Source organism: Rattus rattus, chromosome 14, assembly GCF_011064425.1.
Source record: "Rattus rattus isolate New Zealand chromosome 14, Rrattus_CSIRO_v1, whole genome shotgun sequence".
Taxonomy (NCBI): Eukaryota; Metazoa; Chordata; class Mammalia; order Rodentia; family Muridae; genus Rattus; species Rattus rattus.
In genome coordinates this window covers 73,080,495-73,101,441 of record NC_046167.1, presented here as the reverse complement: position 1 = coordinate 73,101,441, position 20,947 = coordinate 73,080,495, and the positions used below count along the sequence as shown (strand labels likewise).

Sequence of the window (20,947 nt, the reverse complement as noted above, 5' to 3'; positions counted from 1 at the left end):
AATTGCAGTAGAAACCCAGTCAGGTCTGCGTTCGCTGCGCAAGAACTATAGTCTGGTTTCCTGCAGAGAAGTCCCCTCAACGTCGTGTTGAATCAGCTCACTCTATTCAGTCACCGATGGAGGGAAGATGGCAAATCTGGGGAAGCCATTAACCCTACGGGAGACCAGTGTGTTCTGGTCACCTGGGCCTTCATGTCTGGAAGCAGAAAGTAACAGATGACCGTGTGAAACAAACCGGTGGGCTTAGATGAGTGGGAGTGATAGAAGCCCAATTACCACACTACCTACAACCCGCTGTCTTCTGGATTACAGGTGCATGGCCCTCCAGCTGAATTTTGGCTTAGATACGGTTAACTTACCAGCACGATATAATTTTCTAAGTTTGAATACCCTTGGTTTATGCAGACCTTTCCCATTTGGTCACCAGCCCTGTCTGTCCTGGTTTTATTACACCCAGTGTGTGTGTGTGTGTGTGTGTGTGTGTGTGTGTGTGTGAGAGAGAGAGAGAGAGAGAGAGAGAGCTGTTATCTGTAAACCAACATTGAACCCCTTATTTATTGGTTCTACTGTTATCTCCAGCCCCTGATCCCCATTTTTAGATGTCAAAACTAGGTTTACCATCTGGCCTGTGAAAAGATTTACTTCCTCCTTCCTAAGTGCCAAATCCTACACCTGGCCCCACTGAGAACGATTCTGCTTAGAGACCAACATTCTCACCTGCTGGAGTCACTTTAAATGCATTCCAGGCACACGTCCAGAAGTGTCAGCAGAAGATGGCAGCCGATGTCTAAAGAGTGTGTGTGTGTGTGTGTGTGTGTGTGTCCAGTTCATGGGGTCTGAGCCATTTCCCAAGCTCCCAGGGTATCCCAAGCATGTGGTACTTATCTTCACCAATTTCACCTGAAGTCACTCTCAATGCTTCATTGCGACAACCCCTACTCCGGTGGGAGAATAGGAGTTAGAGAGGCGTGCTACCTGGCCAAGCCTGATCGCTGAGAAATGTCAAAAGCCACCTTGAGCCCCATGCCTGACTCCAAAGGCCAAGACCTTTGGGATTACCAAAACCTGTTTTCTCAAAAGGAGACAAATGGAAAAATATGAATAACAGGGAAAGGTGGGAACAGAACTGTGGACATGACAGACTTGTTCAGTGTCACGGAGACAGTAGCGACACTGCTTGCCTGTTGACCCGCGTGTGATGACTACCCCAGTGGTATGGATATACATGTGTGTTATGCATGCATGTATGCTCAGGGTGTTGTCCAGATGGGTTGTGTGCACCGTGCTCTGGTCTTACAATTGAGGGTTTTCAGGAAACTCCGGTATTCTGACAGCTCGAATTCCAGGGATCACAGTGTGATCAATAATGCCAGGTGCGGGATTGAGCCAGGGGGATCATGAGTTTGAAGCCAGCCTGTGCTACACAGCAAGGCCTGACTGTCTCGAAAAGAAAAGAAAGGGAAAGAGGATAAAAAATAATAATAATAATAAACCAAGCTTTTGGAGAAACACCAAAGGATGTGGTGGTAGTCTGCAGGTGATGAGCAACATTAGAAGGTAGTCACCGAGGAACGAGAGCATCACCGGGATAGTTGCTTACTGCCAAGACTGGTGACCTGAGTTTGATCCCTGGAACTCACACAGCAGGAGAAAAACCAACTTCAGAAAGCTGTTTTCTGGCTTCTATGAATGTGACTCCTTACCTACAAATTAATGAATGTAAAAAAAAAGTCATACAATCAAAAAAAAAAAAAAAAAAAAAAAGTTGACCAGGTCAAGTGTCTGAGGCAGAGCTGAAACCCAAATGAAAGGGTGCGCCGGGAGGTTATCTGGAGAGAATGGGTATTACAGGCAGGCTGTGCAGTCGGGGCTGAGACCTGCCGGGCCTCCCAAGCTCCCCTGAAATATCCAGCCTCCCCCCTGCTGACCCTGGCTGTCTGTTTACCTCCATTCTCTTCCCCCTAAGCACCTGCTCTCAACTCCACTGCATGGAAATGAAACTCTCTCTCTCTTTCGAGATTTCCCATCACTCTGAAGCCATTCTCCTCACTGCCTCACCCTGCTCGTCCACATCAGCACTCTGCAGACTCCCGCTGAGCAGCTAACTGGGAGACTGCCTCCTTCCCCTCATGAAGGGCTAGGGGCTGTCCCCATGTCCTTACCATGCCATTCGTCTGTCTCCCCACCCCCAGCCCCAGTGATGTGGCTTCAGGGATTTCTCTGGAACTTTATTTTTGTTTTCTCCCTTCCCTATTTTTAGCTCTCTCCCCTCCGAACCATCTCTGCATCCATCTGGTTGCCTAGAAACAGGCTCCTGGGCTGAGGGTGGGGGAAGGCCAGACACAGCCCAGGCAGGGGGAAAGGAAGCGATGTCACCCACTCCCTCTTCAGCGCTGCCCCCCAGGGCTTCCAGAAGCCCACTCTGCCCTCTGCCCAGCACCCATAGATGTTTGCTAAATGGCAAAGCAACGTGTGAAAACCAGTAGCGAGCCTTTGCCGAGTCCCTCACAGCTTAGAAAGGGCAGGGTGGTGATTTCACTCAAGCCTCCCCGTAGCTCACTTTTACAGAGGCCTGAGGTCATTCTTTTTTTCGATATAAAAAAAACCCTGAGGTTTCTGGAAGCAAAGCCTCCAAGCGTTTTCCAGGGAAACTTGACGACGCCCTGGAATTTTGCCTTAGAATATTGGTCTTGGACAGTGTAAGATTGGAAGGCACAGATAATTCTATAATCCATTAATTACAAGGAAATTAAAATTTAACAATCTTGCATGCACCATTCTCCACCAGCCTTGCCTCTCAGGACCCTGGCCCTGGTCCAACTATGCCACACCATGCTATGCCTTTAATACCTCATTGTGCCCTCCAGTGCCACGCCCCACACCTTCCCCACAGCTAACACCACCCACCGCATTTCCACCAGGCCCTTGGCCCAGCTGCTCAGTGCTTACCTTCCACAGGCCTGGGCTTCTAGCCTGTGTCTGTCATATCACCAACAGTGTGACATTGGCCAACCATACAAGCTCTCAGAACTTCGGTTTCCTCTGCTTCAATGAGAGGGTGTTCATTCCCACCCCCAGATTAAAAGGTGTTTTATAAACTGCAGAGCGAGAGCAGTTAACTGCTAAGTGATCAATTAGAATAGTTAATGTCGGTGTTATTTTATTAGGGCTATGGGATGGGGGGAGGGAGCCAAAATGAATCCTGGGATTAGCCAGTGAGCTCCTGGCCCATTTCCAAGCAAAAGGAGCCACGTTCCTGGATAAGGAGTATGGTAGCTTTCAGAGAAGCCCTTTCACACTGTGTCTACTTTTTTTTTTTTTAAAGATTTATTCATTTATTATATATAAGTACACTGTAGCTGTCTTCAGATACACCAGAAGAGGGCATCGGATCTCTTTACAGGTGGTTGTGAGCCACCATGTGGTTGCTGGGAATTGAACTCAGGACCTCTGGAAGAGTAGTCGAGTGCTCTTAACCGCTGAGCCATCTCTCCAGCCCCTGTGTCTACTTCTTAAGTACTCAGTCCCCTACCATCCCCCAACCTGCTCCCTGTTCACAACACCAAGGCCCACCCCTGCCTTCCAAATAGACTTTCTGGGCAGGAGTGGGAGGGGTTATCAAGGAGCAGCTGGGCCATGATTCAGCCTGAGTCACCAAACCCTGGGCCACCCCAGCCTTCAGCTGCTGGGGGTGGAGAGTTGAAGAAAAGTAGAGAAGGGGTCTGAGTGGGCATCAGATGGTGATCTGTCTCCTTTCCAGTACTGGAGATCCAACCCAGGACCTTGCAAATGCTAGCCAAGTATTCTTCAGCTGCATTACAACCTCGGCTCAGTTTTATGTTTACTTTAGACAACCAGGATCGTGGTCAATTCCCGATATCCTAGTCCAGGCCTCAATCCTCCTCAATCCCATAGTCCAGGAGCTCTCAATCCTCCTGCCTCCTGAATAGCCGGGATTGCGTGCCTGTGCCACCATGCCCAGCTTGTCGTGTTCAGGCCAAAGCACTCATGACTCTTGAGACAACATAATGAGGGCCCGGGAGCAATCCACGTCAGGGGTCAGGGGTCTTGTCAGGTGTGAGTTATCTGGGCTAAGTCGGGGGCTGCACAAACATGGGGTGCTACATGTGTACATGTAAAGCCACACTATAACTCCCAGCTCTGTCCCTTGCTAACTGTGTGACCCTGGTGAGCTTCTTTTCTCATCTGTCTAGTAGGTGTAATAATTCTCCATCTCAATTGGCTTTCCTTAAGAATCAAATACAACGAGGCGACAACTATGGAGCCCTTAGTGAGCACCACCATTGTGAGAGTGGGGAGCACAGGGTGCAGTGTGCAGTGGGAGAGGCATGGAGCCTGAAGGAATCTGTGGTCTGTGCGACTCTTGATGAACTTGTGGAAAGGAACTGTGCGTGTCTCCCTGGAGCACTGAACTGTGTGCAAGGACGGTGCCCAAAGATGGGTCTGCAAGCTCCTACACACCGTAAATCTAACTCCAACACATAACACACACATGTACACACATGTACACACACATGTACACACACATCACACACATATGTGCATACTCACATGCACACACAACACGCACATATAACACAGACATAATGCACACACATACACACCACACAAATGTATACACACCATATACACACGTGTGCATACACACATGCATACACAACACACACATGCACAGCACATACATCATATACACGCACATGTAACACATATACACACACCACACACATACCATACGTACATGTGCATACACAGATCCACACACACCACACACACACATGTAACATACATACACCACACACGTGCACACACATTCACACCACACAAATGTACACACACACCACACACATGTACATACACACGTGCACACACAACACACACGTGCACACGTAACACATACATACACCACACATATACGTACTACACAAATTCACACACACACACACACACACACACACACACACACCATCCCTTGAGGTTTTGATATAAGTTCAGCCTGGGTGACAGCCAGTGCACAGAAGAAGGGGACGGGAACTACAGGTATTACTAACTGCCCACCTCAAAGCTTTTCCAAACCCCTTAGCTTCAAACCAAACTGGAATGAGGTTATCTGGCTAGAGCCCAGGAGTGGGTGGGTGGCTTTGGGTGTGAAACATGACTGTGTTTGAAGTAGACATGAACATGATATGGGCATGACAGAGAGGAAGGGAGAACATGAGATGCACACTGAGTTGCGTGTAAGCCTGTGCATACAGGCACTCAGGATGGCATTGGGGGCCGGCTGCTGCCTCTGCTCTGATACAGTCTGCTTGTCTCCATGGCGCCGGTTGCCACACACGCTCTCTTCTCAGAAAGTCACTGGGACTGTTTATTCCACCCCCGGCCTGGGCACCCGCCAAGGAGCTGCAGGCACTTGTTTATCTTCTGGTGCATACGAATGTGTATGGCTCCCCAGCGGCAGTCCAACCTGAAATACAAGCACATTCAAGAGTGCACATGCACCCCATAGGGAGGTGGGGGGCCATATAGGTTTAATACAAGGAGCCCAAGTCCCAGGTCTCAGTAGACCCTCCATAAAGGGGCACAAATAACTTTCCAGGGAGCTCCAGATAGGCAGGTCATCAATCAACACCTAAAATTACAGAAACTATGAGAGTTGCTTGTTCTGGGTTTGGTACCCTGCTTTTACCCCATTCCAAGAATGAATTATTGGATAGTTGTTGGCCAGATCTGGGTCACTCCCTGCTCCATAGATGGGTGCAGAAGTAGCCCCTGAAGGAAAATGGGGTTGTCACATGACAAAGGATATCCATGTCAGGCTTGCTATTAACAGAGGTACTCTCCACGAGAGCTATCCTATGCTGGGTATTTGCAGACCCCTGGAAGCTTAGTGTTATAAATGGTGACTTGAAATTCATTGACCTTGCACAGGGATTGGGAGGAGGGCACTGCCACTACTTTCTTGCCTGTTTTCAGTTCCTTACCTGCTCCAGCAAGTGCTGGTTGTCCAGAAATTTCAAATTATGATCATATTAACAAGTCTCTTTGGAACAGAAGCAGTCAGAGGACCCAGCAGAGAACACAGACAGAAAGTGGCCTGGACCATGACCTCATAGTCGACCTTATTCAGACACGCCCACCAAGAGGACTCTCAACCACCTAAGACGTTATCAAAGAGAAGTCTTCATTCTGTGGAATTATTTTGCCTGGGGTGCCTGGGAAGAATCCACAGCCCTATGAACAAGCACCTCCAAGCAGAAGGATTCTGGAGTAGATACTCCATTTTCTAAGACTTCCCAGCAGAACCAAGCTCCATTCAGCCACTGTGGCAGCTGGCTTAGTAACCTTGCATTGGCTGCATTCCCTTCTCAGGTCCCCTCTCACTTCCTGGCCAGTGTCCTAGCACCTCACAAGCGATCTGTATGCCCTTCACAGTCATCTCAGGCTCTCAGAGGCATCCCAAGGGTCTGCGGCTCACTCTTCCCTCCAGACTGCTGCTCTCCCTTGCCGGCATTCTGTCGCTCCCTTCTGCTCCCACCCCTTCGGTCTCAGTCTCCTCTGCCTCTGTGGAAGCTGTCACATTCATTTTTGTCCTTCCCTCCTCTTTTTTTTCCCTTTTTATGACAAGGTCTTATGTAGCCCAGTCTGACCATAACCTCCCCTGAGTGATGGAATTACAGATGCGTTAACACCACCACCTTTTTTCTTTCTGAGGGTTCAAACGTCTTGGGAAAGGTGTCTCCTTTCTCACTGTCCTTCCTTCTCCCTGTTTTCACAGCAGCCTCATGGTCCTTGGGTGGTGCTAGGGCTCCTCCCTCCCTTGCCTATTGGTTTAATACCTCCCCTCCATGTGCCAACTCCCTCCCTACCACCTGTGACCTCCACCATCAGTTCTCAGTCGATGGGTCTCCTGGTGTGCCTCCAGCTGCCAAGAATAGAGCTCAACTGTGAACTCACATGTTAGGGTAATCATCCCACAGGCACCTCCTTTCCCCAACATCCAATGTGTCCTTCATCCACAAGGTAGAACCTCAGAAGACCAACAGGAGCCTCTCTCAACATCCAAGACCACTTGATTTCCCCCCAATAAGCAAGAGTCACCTCCGCTCCATCTTGTCAGAGGCTTCCGGCTTCACTGATAACTAGTCCTCACCTGAACCGCTGCCACAGGCTTTGTGATATCCTTGGTTCTGCTCCAGAGCCATTCCGCCTCTGGGGAGATTGCTGTGGTAAATCAAAGCTGGTTCTTGCCACTTCCGTGTGTTTCATGGACCTCCTAAGCCTCGGTTGCTTCCTGTATGTCTGAGAACCAATAATACTCACCTTGAGGGGGCAGCTGGCGAGCGGCGAAATGATGAATTTGGAACCAGGGTTTGTAAACTCTGGAGCTAGCTAAGTGCCCTCTTGGGCAGTCCAAGAACCATTTTCAGCACCAATAATGTAAGAGAGCGACTCTTGCTGCGCGCTGTCCGTGGTCCTGAAAACGGATCTCTGTCATAAATTCCACGGTTTTAAGATTTTTGTCTTGCTTGTTTTACTGTATCAGTCTTATCCAGGCTGATCTAGTTCTCACTATGTAGCTAAGGCTGGCTCAGAACTCAGGGTTACATACCTGCTCTAGACCCCTGAGTGTTGGGATTACAGGCAGTGTCCCTACTCCTGGCTTTTCCTGTGCATTTTAAATATACACTTGCCATCTAGGTTTTCTTATTATTACTAAGGTAAGGTGATCAGATAAGCAATGGTTCCTAAGACAGAAGCCCAGGTGTGGCTGTATAAATGTGCAACTCCAATCCGACCTACTAAGGAACGGTGTGACCACAAACAAGAAACTTACCCATATTTGAAAAATGTGCATAGACTATTCACTTGACCTGATTGGACATGGAAGCCAATGACACCTATAAATCAAATTTCAGCTCTGCGTCCCTGCCTAAGACTCATTTGCCTTAGTAATCTAGCATAGGACTTCACAGTTCAGGCACAAGGATCTTTTATCACTCCCAAGATATCACAGAGTTCTCATCTGAGAAGTCCAAAGGGATCCCTCTCCTCTGCTCAAATGTAGAGAGAAATGGGCAGTGAGTCCTCACGCCTTCAGCAGTTCACTCGAGTGGACTCCCTGAACATCTGCTTCAAGCACTTTCTTTTTTAAGACGGCTATGAAGTGATTTAATACTAGTCACAGACCTAAAAACTGAGGCTCAAAGCGGCAAGATAACTTGTTGGAGAGTATCCAGAAGGAGGAGGACCGGGCATACCCTGATCCAGAGGGTGGGCGGACTCCCCGTCGGGGAGGCTGCTGCAGGGAGGACACAGAGCGCCTCCCAGCCCAGGGCCGCCACTCGCCAGAGCGTGGGCAGCAGCGAGACAAAGGGCTGGGGGCGGGGCGGAGGGGGCAGAGGCCGGAAGTGCGGCCGAGAGGGGCGCGGGAACTTTCCTCGCCGAGGCAGCGAGCAGATCCGGACGACCCGGGTTCCGGTGAGGCTGCCGCCCGTGAGCCCCGGTGCTCCCAGCTGAGCACCAGGCGGGCGCGGCCCCCTGGGGCCGGGCGGCGTCTGCCGTCCCTCGCGCGCCCCCGCGGGCGCCCCCCTCCCGGCTCCCTGAGTGCGCCCAGCGCGCATGCCGGGGCGGGGCGCCCAGCGGACCAGGGACGGCGCGGAGTCGGGTCCGCCCTGCCAGCGCGGGCGGGAGCACCGGGTGGTCTGCGCGGCGCGAGCCGGAGCTACGAGGAGCCGGCGCGGGTAAGTGGCGGGCGCGTGGGGCCGCAGGGCGCGCGGACCGGGGCCGCTGTCCAGGGTCCTGGGCAGCGCGGGGCTCGGGTTGCGGGGCGGGGGCGGCGGGGCGGGGCGCGGTGGGGCGGGGCCCCGGTGAACGGTCCCGAACTGTGGTGTGGGCAGGCCGCCCCGCGTCCAGCCCCGCTGCCCGCCGCTTTGTTCCGCACCGCGGGTGCGGGAGGGGGCGATTCCCGCCACCGGGGGGAGGGGCCGTTTTCATTGATTCATCCCACCCGTCGCACACCCAGTGTGGCACACAGTCCCGGACGTGGCCACACACGGCATTCATGCCTGGGAACCTTATTTTTGGACGAGGCCACAGGTATACACACATACACACACACACACACACACACACACACACACACAACCATGGGCTTTGGTCATTCCATCAGATTCACACATCCGGCCACCTGTGCAACCCACCTAGTGCACCCAGTTGGGGCTACGAACTCATAGCATCAATCTGGATCCAAGTCAGCAATACTCTAATCGACATCTAATCACCACCCTGTTCTGACCTGTGCTTATGCCCTCCTGTACCCTACACCCCGGAGCAGGCTGTGACCCTGTGCACACCCTTGCTTTGTCTCTTAGCTTGCTGCTCTTCTTCAACCCACACTAGCACAAGTCTGCACACCCTTGAAGACCCATCCTTGCCCTTTGGTGGATTGGTGGATGGACAGACCGATGGCCTGGGGAATGTTTCTCAAGGAAGGCCTTTTGTTATAGACTCCTTCACCTGCGGCAGCTGCCAGGGGGATTGTTGCTGTGGGGGCACTGGGAGATGAGGGGACAGGTGGCAGAAGACTGGGATTTTTCAGTCACACTCACAAGCATGCACAAGCTTTTGTCAGTCTTGTTACCATAGCAGGAGATGTTTGCAGGTGCCTGGCAGCTCTGGCCCTGGCTGGGGGTGTAGACTGGGAAGAAATCCTAGAGGGAAAGGAAAAGCCAGGCTAGCCTTGTATCTCTCCATTCACAGGGTTGCCCTACATGTGAGCCAAACACAAGGACTTATGCACACAGGCTAGCTCCCCCAAGGTGAGACTGTAAGGCATGTGGTGACAGAGGCACACAGGGACCCAGTGACCCCCGACAAGGCACAGGCCATTCTATACACACGGGGTATACCAGAGCACACCAAGGTCTTCTTGATTAGGACACAGGTCCTGGGCCCAGACTGGTCTCAGCTGGTGTCTTCCCACCAACAGTCTACTCACTCATTTGCATACCAGGTAAGCTGGCCCATTCACCTACAGGGTTATTTCAGCCTGCTACCTATACTGGATCACGCTCTCCAACTGTGAGAGGGGAGAGAGGAGAATCCTTAGGAACCGAAGGGCCAGGGACTGTGTGTACAGCAAGAAGACCTTGGGACATGAGGGCTGACACCTGAGGTTGTTTGCTGGCTTCCACATGTGCGTGAGGATGCCCACATTCAACGCACATGCACGGAGATGAAAGAAAAGACCCAGCGTCAGAGCGTGGACATTGATTCATAGACTGGGAAGCATCCAGGCTTTGAGCTCAGACTCCATTAATTTTGAACCCCAGTCTTCCTTCCTTTGTCTTCACGCCCTCGGTGGTCTTTCCCCCTGACTTCTGTGTCCTCGTCTGTGGTAGAAGATGGCAAGGGCTCCCGTTGTGAAAGTGCTGTGCATAGAGTCCAGAAGATAAGATGAGTCTGGGTGTGCTAGATCCAGGGCTAGGCACACAAGGCTAAGGGAGCTGTGTTCCAGAGGTAATGTGGAGGGAGAGGGTGTGGGGGTCCTAGTGTCCGGAAGCTACTAAGAGCTCTTCCCAAACCAGGAAGGATCCAGCAGACCTGTGAGCACTAGACCCTTTGGAATCTGTCTCTGGGCTATTGGAGTGGCAGACGGAGGCTCCCAGAGTGGAAAGCCCACACAAAGTCACAGAGTGGGTTAGTGAGTGACTAAATTGGAGCTTTACCCACATCCAGCCAAGCCGGCCGTCCCCTGTACGGGACCCAATTCATCTCGGAAGCTGAGAACTTGGAACAGGAACTGGGACACCCAGCTCTTCTTGGGAGGTTTTGCCAAACGGGGCATGCTAACATGTGGCCATGCCTGCCCATCAAACTTTCTGCCTTCTTCTTAGGAAATAGGAGCCCGTCGCCTGCATGATAGGTGTATGGTCTCTGCATGGAGTAAGCGCTTGGGCAAAGTCACTTCCTGCTTTTATTGGCATGTGAGAAGTGTCAGAACTTGGGGGCTACGGAACTTGCGTGGCAGGCTGGTGATAAGATTAAACCCATCCAGCCCCAGAGACGGGTGTCGATGTGCAGTTAGGGTCAGTGTCCAGGACACCAGAGGGCGGGTGGGGACTGTGGCTGCTTTGCCTCCTCAGGCCGTTCTATTCCTCTCCAGTTGGCTGCTGCTCTGCAGGGAGCTCGCTCAGCTTCCCAAATCTTAGTTTGCCAGAACAGCCTGGACATCAGATTTCCACATGAACGCTACGAGTGTTCAGATGATGATGAGTTTGCTCCTTTATTTAAAAGTGACTTAAAAGGACTAGAGAGAGTCGATGTCCATCACCCACCTAAAAAACATTTGCATGGAGCTAGAGACTGGAAGGTCCCTGAGCCTCACTGGTGGGCCAGCCTAGCCTAATGAGTGAGTCCCAGGTCCCAGTGAGAGGTCCTGTCCCAAAAAACAAGGTGAACAGCTACTGAGGAACAACACCCAAGGTTGACCTTTACTTTGTGCAAACACACACACACACACACACACACACACACACACACACACACACACCAGATTTTAAAAATAATTCGTTAGCATCGTAGGCCCAACAAGCACGTCCTAAAGGCAGATTTTTGCTGAATTTTGTCTCTGCTTGCAGCCATTTCAGACTCAGCCCCCCACCCCCAACCCCTCCTGGGAGCACAGCTGGGCTCTGACAGGCTGAGTAGATAAAAACAGGCTTTCCATGTACACAGCCTGGCCCTAACGTGAGCAGAACCATGCACACCCCTCATCGTCTCTAATTCTCACAACAGGCCCCGTGGGGAAGGAGGTGTTGAGTGAGTCGGGGGGGGGGGTCAGTGAGAAGGACCCTGCTTGAAACCTCAGAGTTCCTGAACAGCGAACCGTTTGCACCCTCCGTCCAGGCCACACAGGAGAAGCAGGAGCTGGTGTGGGGAGACAGCTAAGGCTGGCTGGGTTACCAGTGTGAAAGCAGGAGGAGTGGCGACCCAAGGCACCCTCCTTTGGCCTTTGCTGACCCTTCCCGGCTGGCAGTTGTCAAGTTCCAGAGGAGGAAACAAGGAAACATGGCAAACAGATCTTGGTCACTTTCTCTTCCCCATCCTCCCAGTCACTCTGTCTCATAACATCCTTTTCCACAGTCCCAAGGACAAGATAGGTCACAAAATCGACCTGGACAATTCTTTTGTTTGGCCTTTATTGTATGGCCGGGGGGGGGAGAGCCAATACTTAAAATATATTTTAAGAAATCCATTTGTGACTTTACTCAGTGAATTAAGAGACCTGGCCGCAGAACTTCCACACACACTTCCTGCTTTAAACACAGTGGTGTTTACTCAGTACCTCAGGATGAGTCCCCAACCTCTCCTTTCCCAAGGCCTTTCATGTTTGGCTGCTACTACCTCTTCCTCCCATGTCTTCTCTCTCTGATTCCAGCTCTACTCCGGCCTTCTCATGGGTGGCTCAGAAGTTAGGGGCCTTCCTTGACCACACGTCCAGCTTCCCAATCCTTCGTCCTCACAGCATCTCATAACAGAAATGAGATCATTTCTTTACTGCTAGCATAGTACCCTCTCCTCACTCTTCTCTGTATCTGGAGTTCAGGGACCACCCATTCTACAGTGCTTATCCCCAACACGAGGAGCTTGCATGGCTGTCCAGCACGTGCTATGTTAGCAGGTGCACCCTCCTTTGCCTCAGCAACTCCTTCCAGTCTCCTGCACTTGGGGGTGCTGGGATCTCTCTTGCTTCTGGGTCTTTAGTCTTTCCCTTGTGCTATTCCAATAGTTCCATCCATGGGCAAAAGAAATCTGGCTAAGGGTGGTAGAAAGGGAGCATGGAAACTGGTAGGCCCGGAAGACTTCCTGGAGGAAGGAACATTTAAACTGAGCACTAAAATTTGATAAGAGGCCAACCGCAGAGGTTGTGTGAGGGCCGAGACGGGAGGGAACTCCAAGCCATGGCTGTGCACAAAACAGTCACATGGTGTGTGTGCAAGTGAGCGCATGCATGTGTGCACACACATGCACTTGGGTATAAAGGGGATAATAAAAGATAAATACCTACAAAGGAAGGAAGTGATATATGGGACTTAGAAGCACGTTAAGGAGATGGACTGACCCTCCCGGAGAACCATTTCACTTCCCTGTTTTTCAAAAAGGTGCAGCCATGCAAAACGGAGTGAGAGCCCCCGCCTCCCCCTCCTAAAGTCCAAGTCTCCATCACCCGTTTGTCACGCTAGTACTTAGCAATCTGCTGTGCTGAAAGTGTGTGACACACCGGATGTCCCCTGACAGGGACCATAAATGGCGGGGCTCCTTGTCTAGGGATCCACAGGATGATGCTGTTGTCTTGCTGCTTTCTTAGAGTGCTGAGATGGAACCCAGGACCCTGCACACGCCAGCAATCACTCTACCACCGCACCATGCGAGCATGGCTCTTTGTCAGTTATTTTAGAGTGAACACCTCACCTTCTGTTTGCTTCTTCTTTTTTCTTTTCTTTTTTTCGGAGCTGGGGACCGAACCCAGGGCCTTTTGCGCTTGCTAGGCAAGAGCTCTACCACTGGGCCAAATCTCCAACACCTTCTATTTGCTTCTTAAAAGGTGATGTAGTGCTGTAGGGATGACTTATCAGTTAAGAACACTGACTGCTCTTGCAAGAGATCCCTGTTCGGTTCCCGGCACCCATTGTTACAACACCTGCAATTCCAGCTGCAAGGGGATCTGATGCCTCTGGCCTCCTCTGTATGTATGCGCACATGCCTTTATGAAGACAAACACCTACATGTAATTTAAAATAAGCATTCTTTAAAGACTTATTTATTTTATGTATACGAGTACACTATCACTGTCCTCAGACACACCACAAGAGGGCGCCAGATCCCACTACAGATGGTTGTGAGCCACCATGTGGCTGCTGGGAATTGAACTCAAGACCTCTGGAAGAGCAGTCAGTGTTCTTAACCGCTGAGCCATCTCTCCAGCCCCTAAAGTAAGCTTTTTAAAAATGGACTCAGACAGGAAGCTATACTACCAATAGGATTTCAAGTGTCCTGAGACTCCTGATTGCCTCAAAAGGCCACAGGAAGCTGCTGTCCCATATGGTTTAGGACTGTACTAAATACACCTCATGATATTCAAGCCACCACAAGATCACTAACAGCCCATGCTTCTCAGGACCCACAGCCATGTACCGTGTTCACCTGCAACCCAGATTCACACACCACCAAGGGCACGTGAAGAGAAGGCTGTTCCACACTCTGATCCCTGGTCTCACTTTAAAGAGGCCGTCACAATGACAGTTTCATGAGGTTTTTATCTTGGTGTTGTCTGGCTGTAAATAATCCCACGAACTCGTGCGTGGTTTTCCTTGGCCACACGCTTAGGAATCCCTGGTTATTCCTTACGTGTCTTTGCTTGCTCACCTGATAGTGGGCATCTCTCCTCACCACTCTACATGTTCCAGCGTCCGTGGCGGTCCATGCGAGTGTCTCACACACCCTCACCTCTTCCTGATTTTCCCACCACCAGGTGCTCTCCTGTGCCCTGTGTGCCAGCACTGTGTGTGAAGGAGCACCCCAGAAGGGAGTGAGCTGGCTAAAACACGAGGCGTCTGTGGATGTGTGTGGAGATGTATAAATGCCCTCCCTAAAAGATCACAACTGATTTAATTTCCCAACAAGAGTGAGAAGGGTCTGGGTCGAGGAGTAATATCTCTAGGTGTTAGATATTCAGTCCTTCACAGAGCTGATGTGGACCAGGAATTGACTTTCCATGTGTGTGCTGGTCTTTCTTGACTCTGATGCGTGGATGAGAACACCAAAGTCCCCATTGCTTAGAAGCGTGTGTGTGTCTCTGTGTGTGTCTGTGTCTGTATGTGTGTCTGTGTATGTGTTTGTGTATCTCTGTGTGTGTCTGTGCGTATGGGTGTGGGTGTGTCTCTGTGTGTGTCTATGTATGTGTTTATGAGTACCTCTGTGTGTCCGTGTGTGCCTGTGTCAGTATGTGTGGGTGTGTCTGTGTGGGTATCTCTCTTGTGTCTGTGAGTCTGTGTGTATATGTCTCTGTGTGCATGCCTGTGTGTGTGCGTCTGTGTATGTGTATGTGTCTGTGTGTGTCTATGTGCATCTGTGTGCATCTGTGTGTGTCTGCGTGTGTGTGTGTGTGTGTGTGTGTGTGTGTGTATGATTTGTTTTGTGGCCAGGTCTTGCTATAGAGCCCAGGCTGGCCTCAAACTCAAGCTCCTGCTTTAGTTGCCAAACACTAGGATTAGAGGCGTGCCCAAACGTGGAGCTAGCATTCAGCGAACATATATCTACGACGAATCTAGCAGCCACAAGCATTCTGGATTTAAATTCGGTAAAACAAAACTGGGTGTGGTGTCCTTAGTCCCAACACTGAGGAGAGAGAGGCAGGCTGATCTCTGAGAATTTGAGGCCAGCTTGGTCTACATATCAAGTTCCAAGTGAAGCACACAGTCCCTGTCTCAAAATGACAACAACAACAGCAACAACACCCAAGGTGGATGTAGAGGGACAGCCAGGATTGGAGATGGCTATTTTATACAGGATAGGCCAGGAAAGATCTCAGAGAGTAGACCATGCGGATACCTGCAGGGAAATGGTCAAGGAGCCATGAGGTAGCCCACTGAGCTAAAATAACATACAGAGAAGGGAGGATAGTAGGAGGAAGGGTGAGAGGAGGCAAGAGAACCAGCAAATGGGGGCTCTTACAGCCAGGTCCTAGATAGGTTCTGAAGGAGATTCATTTTATTTTGCTGATGGGTGGTTCACGGTGTGTGAAAGCCAAAAGAGACTCAAGAGCAGTAGTTCTCAGCCTTCTTAGTGCTCTGATCTTTTAATACAGTTCCTCATGCTGGGGTGACCTGCCAACCATGAAACTATTTTCACTGCTACCTCATAACTGTAATTTCGCTACCGTTATGAATCGCAGTGTAAATATCTGATATGCAGGATACCCGATATGTAACATTAAGAGAGTCACAGCCCACAGATTGAACACCGCTGCTCTAGGGATTCTGGCCTGAGCATGGGTGAGATGGTCTGGACACAGGTAAGAGGCAATCACCAGCTATGCCCATTCTGGCTGCTTCGTAAATAGTTTTTCCTAGGCCCGGCTACCTGCAGGACCCTCTTCTCAAATGCTCCCCAGGTACCATGAACCCTAAACAGAGTTCCCTCCCCTCCCAGATCTCCAGCCCAGCACTGTTTTTTTTGTTTTGTTTTGTTTTTTTTGTTTTTTTTGGTTCTTTTTTTCGGAGCTGGGGACCGAACCCAGGGCCTTGCGCTTCCTAGGCAAGTGCTCTACCACTGAGCTAAATCCCCAACCCCCAGCCCAGCACTGTTACGCTGTAATCCCTACCTTCCCAGCATTCTGCAGACCATGCAACATGCACACACACACACACACACACACACACACACACACACACACACACACCATCACTACAGCCAGTTAACGGTTCTTCAGCTCTCATTTCTGCCTTCAGGGTGGTCTCCCACCTAGATCACTCAGGGTAGCTGGCCAGGGCCCATTGTATAGAAGGGGCTCTGAGGAGTGAGGCATCGCTCATGAGAGTCTGACTGACTGGCCTCCTGCTGGGTCTTGGCCAACTTCTCTCTCCTTTCAGCCCCATTGCCACACTATCTCAGAGCAGTCTTTGAAAGCACACAACCATGTCCTTTCCCTGACAGACCATTCACAGCTCCCCAGGGCCTACACAGACGTAAACCAGTGGCCTACAGACATGTTTTCTTTGGCTCACATCGTGTTTGGGGTTTTTATTTAAATCTTGAATTAGTTAGCATATTTTACATCAAAGTCCAGCTTTCTCACTCTTCCTAAGACACTAGGAAAGCTCCTACAGTTCCCAGGTTTCATTTCTCTGGGGCGGCACTCGGCCCCTCTTGGAAAAGCTGTGTCCTCTGTCATTTGTCATGGTCACACTACTCCATCTGTGTCCCTCACGCAAATGACCCATCTGGCCCAGTGACACTAAAAGTTTGCAGCCACTGGGTTTGAAGACAAATACATCACATTTGGAAGCATGAGCTGAGGCTGACGGAGTAAGGAAATGACAGTGAAGTTTAAAAGTCAGATCATAGCCACGGTGTGTCTGTCCATCTGTCAATCTGTCTGTCAGGGTTTGGTCTTACTGAAGCTTGGCTTCAAACGAGAAAATCTCCTGCCTCTGTATTCCAAGTGCTGGGAGTATTGGCTTCTTAGAAAGCTATTAGGTGTGATGAAGCAGGGGAGGGATAGGATTGGGTTCATATTTTTAGCTGAGACCTTCTCGACAAGGGGACCGGATGTGGACAAAGAATCCAGTGAGAACCTGGACAGACTGAGTTGTCCCCCGTGGAGTGTCTCCTAAGCCTGAGTCTGTTCTCTCTGTTTCAGAACCAGACACCTGTGTTGAACTCAAACATGGCTGTGAGGGTAGATGGTCAGTCCTAAAGACCCAGCCTGGCCTCACCTGCTTCAGAGGGACTCCAGCCCCCTGTTATCCCTCTGCTCCCCACAGGATGGGAGCCTGGGCACTGGAGGCCCGGTCATGAGGGACCGCTGCTCCTCTCCAAAGGCCATTCCTGCACCCCCAAGGCATATCCTGGACCAAAGCCTAGGCATGGACTCCAGACACAGCAGCTCGAGTGGGGCTGGGGAAGGGGCCTCCTGTTCTGAGAAGCCTGTTGGGAGCTTAGCCTGCAGCCCTGTCCCAGAGACAGTGAGGGCACATGGAGCCTTGACCTCAGAAGCCCCTGAAACGACTTTGTTTGGGAAACCGGAGCCCATGTCCTCAGTAGAAGCTCCCTCAGCCGCAGAGGTCAGAAATCCTTCGTCCTTGGAGAAAATGGATTCCAACTCCTTGAAGCAGGAAGATTCTACTTCCTCAAGAAAAGAAGAGGCTGGGTCCTTGAGAAAGGAGGAGTCCATGCTGGTGGGAAAGACAGAGCCTCTGATCTGTGGAAAAGGGGCATCTGAGACCGGGGTAAGGGTAGACTGCTCAGCTCCAAGGAAGGAGGAATCTGGGTCCTTGGGAACAGTAGACACAGCATGTTCCAGCAAAGTGGATATAGTGCCCCCAGGAGGGGAAAATGTTGGGTCTTTAAGAAAGGTAGAGACTATAGCCTCAGGCAAAATGGATCCAAGAAAGGAGAACCTCATGTATTCCAGAAGAGAGTACCCTGGATCCACAGGAGAGGGAGATCTTGTGTCTCCGAGGGGAAATGATATGAAACCCCCAGATAAGGCAGACCCTGGGTTCTCTGGAGAGCTACCCCCAGGATCATCAGGCAAGACAGAACACGTATCCTCAGTCGCCGTTGCTCCCGTGACCTCTGAAAATGTGAACCCTGCATCCTCGGGGATAACAGATCCTGTAGCTTCGGGGGATACAAAAACGTTGTCCTCAGGCAAAGGGGACCCCCGGTTTCTTGGGAAGAAAGAGCCTGTGTCCTCAGGAGAGAGTGGGCCTGTGTCTGTGAGAATGGCAGGACCAGTGTCTGCGGGACAGCCGGAAGGTATGGTTCCAGCAAAGAAAGAGCCCACATCTGCAAACAGCACAGGACCTTCAGGCAGAGTGGACTCTGCTTCCTTAAGAAATTCGGAACTTGTGTCCCCAGTGAAACCAGAACACTTGTCTTCTGGGCAGGCAGAACGTGTGTCCTTGGTGAAAACAGAGACCTTATTCTCAGGAAAAGAAGATCCAAGGTCTTCTGGAAGGGAAACGACGGTCACAGGAAAAACATTTCAAAAGGGCAATCCCGAGTCTTCAGGAAAAACAGACCCTGTGTCTTCTTTTAGTTCAGGAGATGCCAGGTCTCTGGGGACATTGGAGTCCCTGTCTGCTGCAAAAGCTGAAACAGTGACTGAAGGAAAAGGAGACCCACAGTCCTCGGAGAAGGCAAGTCCCACAGCCTCAGAAAAGGCTGATCCCCTGGCTTTACGCAAGGAGAGCCCTGCAAGCCAGGGAAAGGCAGAAACTGTTCCCTCTGGAGAAGTGGGCTCCACGACTTTAGGGAAAACGGCCTCAACGAGTTCAGGAAAAACAGCTTCGGTGTCCCCAGGGAAGGTGGATCTCACCGCCTCAGAAAGAGCCGAAGGCGAGCTGAGAGCCCCAGAGAAAGGGAATCCTGGGAACTCCACACGGGTGGACACCACAGAGCCCAAATGTGGGGTCAAAGTGGTGACCCAGCTTCCAGATGCCACATCCCCAGGAAAGGTGGAAGCTCCGTCTTTGCAAAAAGAGCAGCCACAACTGTCTGAGAAGACTGATCCCTCCGGAAAAGTCGACCCCACGGCGTCTGTGGAGCCTGTGTCCCTGGGGAAGGCTGACTCTGCATCTCCATCTCCTAGAAAAGCAGAGTCTCAGACTTCGGCAAAGACTGTCCCTCAGGCTCCAGACAAGGCCGCGTCCGCTTCCAGGCAATCAGATGGTACACCCTACAGCTCAGCCCAGCCCCGGAGAGATACCAGGAGCATCGGGGCCCTGCCAGAGCCGGAGCCCTCTGCCAGCACCAGCCAGAAAGACCTAGCCGCAGTGGCAGCTCAGAAGAGCCCCAGCGCGGAGGGTGCAGCGCCCCCGCCAGGGCCACGGACTCGCGACAACTTCACCAAGGCGCCGTCGTGGGACGCGGGAGCGCCACCGCCGCGCGAGGACGCGGGCACGCAGGCTGGCGCGCAGGCCTGCGTCTCGGTGGCGGTGAGCCCCATGTCTCCGCAGGACGGCGCGGTCGGCCCGGCCTTCAGCTTCCAGGCGGCGACGCGCGCGCCCAGCCCCGCGCCCAGGCCGCCATCGCGCCGGGACGCGGGCCTGCAAGTGTCGCTGGGAGCCGCCGAGACGCGTTCGGTGGCTACGGGGCCCATGACTCCGCAGGCCGCAGCGCCGCCCGCCGCGCCTCCTGTCTTCCCCGAGGTGCGGGTGCGGCCAGGCTCGGTGTTGGCCGCCGCCATGGCGCCCCAGGAGGCTGCCGAACCGGTGCGCGACGTGAGCTGGGACGAAAAGGGCATGACGTGGGAAGTGTACGGTGCCTCCATGGAGGTGGAGGTGCTGGGCATGGCCATCCAGAAGCATTTGGAGCGTCAGATCGAGGAGCACGGCCGCCAAGGGGCGCCGGCGCCGCCGCCCGCCGTCCGTGCGGGCCCAGGCCGTGCAGGCTCCGTCCGCACCGCGCCAGCGGAGGGCGCCGCTAAGCGCCCGCCCGGCCTCTTCCGCGCTGCTGCAGAGTGTGCGCCGGCCGCGGTGCTGCTCGCGGGCGGGACCCACAGCCGAGTGATCTGTTCCCGTTTTGTAGGCCCGGGTTTCCAACCTTCTCAGGCTCCCATTCTTGATGTCTGGCCCTTGAAAGCTATGTCCCACCCCTAAGTGCGTCACGCCTCCGAGGAGTGAGCAGCCTTCGGGGGCTTCTTTCCAATCCCTCCTTTCTTTCCCAAACACTGACAAAACCCCCCTTATCCAGTCCCTTTGTGGCCACGAGCCCACACACCCAGCCCTGACAACTCCACCCTGGTGCCCTCACAGCCTTTCGCTCCACTCCCGCGGGAACTACTGGGAGAGCACAGGGACCTGCTCCTACCCTTCCACCCTAGAGTTGAGGCAGGCTCCTGAGATGGCCAGACTGGTGCTTTGAGGCTTCCAGTGGGCCATGTCCCCAGAACGGGGAAAGACTGCATGCAGATCTTTAAGTGTTCTTTCACGTGTGCCAGAATTGATGTAAGGCCACCAGAAAGGCAGGCTCTGAATACGAGTCTCGGGGGAGGGAGGGGGCAGTGAGTCTCTGAGCAGTGAGGGGTCTCCACATGGTGCTGGCCCCATGGCCAGGGCATCTGTTGCATGCTGTTGGTAATCTTACTCCCATCCCTGTCTCTCCCTACCTAGCCCAGTGCCCTAGCCCTATTTCCTCC

The 20,947-nt window shown here is 52.2% G+C and overlaps 1 protein-coding gene across 1 annotated transcript; it reads left to right on the top strand.

The window, feature by feature from the left end:
- The first annotated feature begins 8,634 nt into the window (after positions 1 to 8,634).
- Positions 8,635 to 20,425, top strand: Gprin1 (G protein regulated inducer of neurite outgrowth 1). Its single transcript, XM_032919616.1, is given in 3 exon segments — positions 8,635 to 8,762; positions 17,444 to 20,257; positions 20,259 to 20,425. Coding segments are annotated over 2 exon segments (2,832 nt in total). The 5' UTR covers positions 8,635 to 8,762; positions 17,444 to 17,486; the 3' UTR covers positions 20,320 to 20,425.
- Positions 20,426 to 20,947: the final 522 nt, after the last annotated feature.